The sequence below is a fragment of the Brassica oleracea genome, chromosome C2, assembly GCF_000695525.1.
Source record: "Brassica oleracea var. oleracea cultivar TO1000 chromosome C2, BOL, whole genome shotgun sequence".
Classification (NCBI taxonomy): Eukaryota; Viridiplantae; Streptophyta; class Magnoliopsida; order Brassicales; family Brassicaceae; genus Brassica; species Brassica oleracea.
In genome coordinates this window covers 8,998,579-9,001,570 of record NC_027749.1, presented here as the reverse complement: position 1 = coordinate 9,001,570, position 2,992 = coordinate 8,998,579, and the positions used below count along the sequence as shown (strand labels likewise).

The 2,992-nt window shown below is 37.8% G+C and overlaps 1 protein-coding gene across 1 annotated transcript; it reads right to left on the bottom strand.

Annotated features, from left to right (window-relative positions):
* Positions 1-406: 406 nt before the first annotated feature.
* On the bottom strand, positions 407-2,700 carry LOC106326626. The gene is made up of 8 exons (XM_013764552.1): positions 2,462-2,700; positions 2,280-2,342; positions 1,582-2,190; positions 1,348-1,479; positions 1,110-1,193; positions 915-974; positions 733-819; positions 407-631 (listed from the first exon to the last, which is right to left on the bottom strand). The coding sequence occupies exons 1-8, from the start codon at positions 2,690-2,692 to the stop codon at positions 407-409; spliced, it is 1,491 nt and encodes a 496-aa protein (XP_013620006.1). The 5' UTR covers positions 2,693-2,700.
* Positions 2,701-2,992: the final 292 nt, after the last annotated feature.

Sequence of the window (2,992 nt, the reverse complement as noted above, 5' to 3'; positions counted from 1 at the left end):
GAGAATTTGAAGGAATAATTTGGTTTAGATTTAAATCAAAGTCTCAACAGTCACTAAAATAATAAGCTAAAAGATAATTGAGGCAAAAAAAAATTATTTATCCTAACAATATCTAAGAATAGTGATTTCTTGATTCATTTAGTCGTACCAAACAAATAAAAGTTTCAAACCTAATGCAACTTAACTCCTTAACTTAGAAATAATAACAAGAAATAGAAATAATAGAGTTATCCCAAATTCTGCAGGACCCATAATGAAACAAAAATCCATTGACAACTGATATATCCCCATAATCAAAGTCTTACAATTATTTCAGAAATAAGCTTTACACGAATAACCAAGTCCGATTTCATAGCCAACACCCTAAAAATAAGGTTGAAGGTATTAAACCGTAAATATACTTTGTTCACTCAGGTTTCTTGGTGGCTTTAGGATTGTTGTCTGCATTTGATTCATTGGTTGTCTTCAAGGAATATTCTGCCGCTTTCTTCTCAGCTTCACGAGGACTGGTTAAATTCTTCTCAATGGCTTCACTGCATCTACCTCGGGCAGGTTGTTCAGTGTCTACATCAAGAATTGATACCTCATCCCTTGAGGCGTACCAGGAATTTCCACAGGCAATACACTCCAGCTAAATGCATTAAAAAATCAGAATGTGATTATTATGATCCATGAGTATGCATAAGATCATGCCGAGAATATATGACTTAATATGTAAAAAAGCCAAAGAACCTGATAGCGATCTCCATGCCCAGTTTGAAAGATATCCCTCAGACAAACTTTAATTTGACTGCATCTCAAGCATCTTACATCAGTCATCTGCATCCAAAGCCAACACATGACATGGTCAACGACATTCTCCAACTCAAATACAAGAGACTGGATAAAATTTGAATGTCATAAATGAAAAAAACCTGCATTCGTTCCGCATCATCAGGCTCATTCTTTTCTGTTTCCCCATTAGTTAGACCCGCCTGAATCCCACCAAAAAAAAACAAATCTTATTTGTTTACCTTGTAAGAAATAATCAAATACTATTTGCCCATTATAGCACAAAGCAAGATTCATATTAATCTGATACAACTATGATAATATAACAATTCCCTAACCTTTAACTCAGTGGGTGACATGTTCAAAATCTTTTCAGGTTCTAGCTGGCCATTGAGCAGTCGTCTAGCCAGCAGTGCAGTGTTCTACAGACAAAAAAAAATGGAATTACTGTTCAGTGATCATAAGGCATACAAATTTTAGCATGTCATATAAGAATTGTCACAATAATTTCATAGATCAACTGTTAGGAATATGGAGCAGAAACAATCATGAAATGGCATGAATGCAGATTCTAACCTTGAGATTGAATACCAATGTCCTTATCCTCTGATTGTATTTAGAATAATCTGATGCAAGAGAAACATTTAAAGCCATCTCAAGGGCACACACGGGATAAACAGCAGCATCTGGCCAGAGAAAACTCTCATCCTGTCAAGAATTTTAAACAAAAAGGGTTATGAAAGGTGAGTGCGTGAAAATTGAGACTATTTGGAATATGATCAAAAAGAATAGAAAATTTTAATTTAAGACCTTTAATACATCTGAACCCACATTTGCTTCATCACCAGCGTTAGAGCATATGTTCCGGACTGCTTCCAGAAGCTTCGCCAAACACTTGTTACGATGAGCATCATCTGTTAGTGAATCAAACTTTTGTAAGATAGAATGATACTCTGATGAGCTAGGAAAGGTAGCTTCCTCCTTTCTAACATCAACAGGAGTTATGTTTACTTTCTGGGCAGATCCTTTAGCCTTCTCTGCATCTTCTTGCTCAGTTTCAAGGTCAGGAAGATCACCCAATCGCAACACAGACTTTTCCACAAAGAGGTCGATTTCATGTTGTCTTGCATCTTCATAGACCTTATCAGTCAACTCCCGCACCTTCATATCATCAGTATCATACACCTTCCGCACGATAAAACCTTTTTTTCTCCGAAGTTGCTTATGAGCTGGAACAAAATTCACCGGGCATCTATGCATCACAGACTCTGCGGGGACCTCATCACGATGGAAACTGTAGAACAGTTCTCGTGTATCATTTGTTTCCCAGTTTCCACCACCCTTTTTCTTTGCTTCTTCTTGACGATAAAACCACTGTCCCAGAATCATCATTCTTCCATCTTGTTTTTGGGTAATATCCTAGACACAAAAAAAAACAAGTCTTACTTAATTAAGCATAGATACACAAAAACAAAAAAAATCAGCAGCACTTACACTAACACCAGTACCTTGATAATGGCAATATAAGGATTTAGAATATTGCCTTCTGGATTCATCATCACCGATTCCTCCTGTGCAAGAAAGAAATGTCAGAGAGACTAGAAACAAAGCATTCAGGTGCAAATAAAAAAAAAATGGTCCACTCGAAACCCATAATAATGCATCAATTAATGTAGTCAACACAACTCACCAGCTCGTATCTTTTACCGTTGCACTCGAACTGCCTGTAATGGGTTCTTCTCCCATTTCCTCTACCCGTAATTTTAACCGGCTCACCAACCGGTTGCACGACATCGGGCTTCACTTCCTTCGGTGGCGTTTCGTCGTCATCTTTCTTTCTCTTTCTCTCTGTCTCCTTCTCTTCCTCATCAGACTCTTCGTACAGGATTACATTCCTACGCTTCCTCCTCCTTCCCTCCATTGTTTCCTCAGGTCTCCTTGAGTTCTGTGCCTGAGACCTCGTCTCCGCTACAAAGTCCTCTTCGTCGTCACTCGGGGACACCTGAGCAAACCTCCGACGAGACACCATCTTTCTTCCTTCTCCCTGCATGAATAGGAGAACAGAGACAATTGTTGTTTTGTAAATATGATAGAACGTAGTATTTATATTCACACACCTTCTTAACTTTTGGGTTTTCCAAAGAGGTTAGATATATGCATATATATACTAACTTTTTAGAGCTAGATTTATTTCATTGCTTAACTATCTGTGAGGACTTTA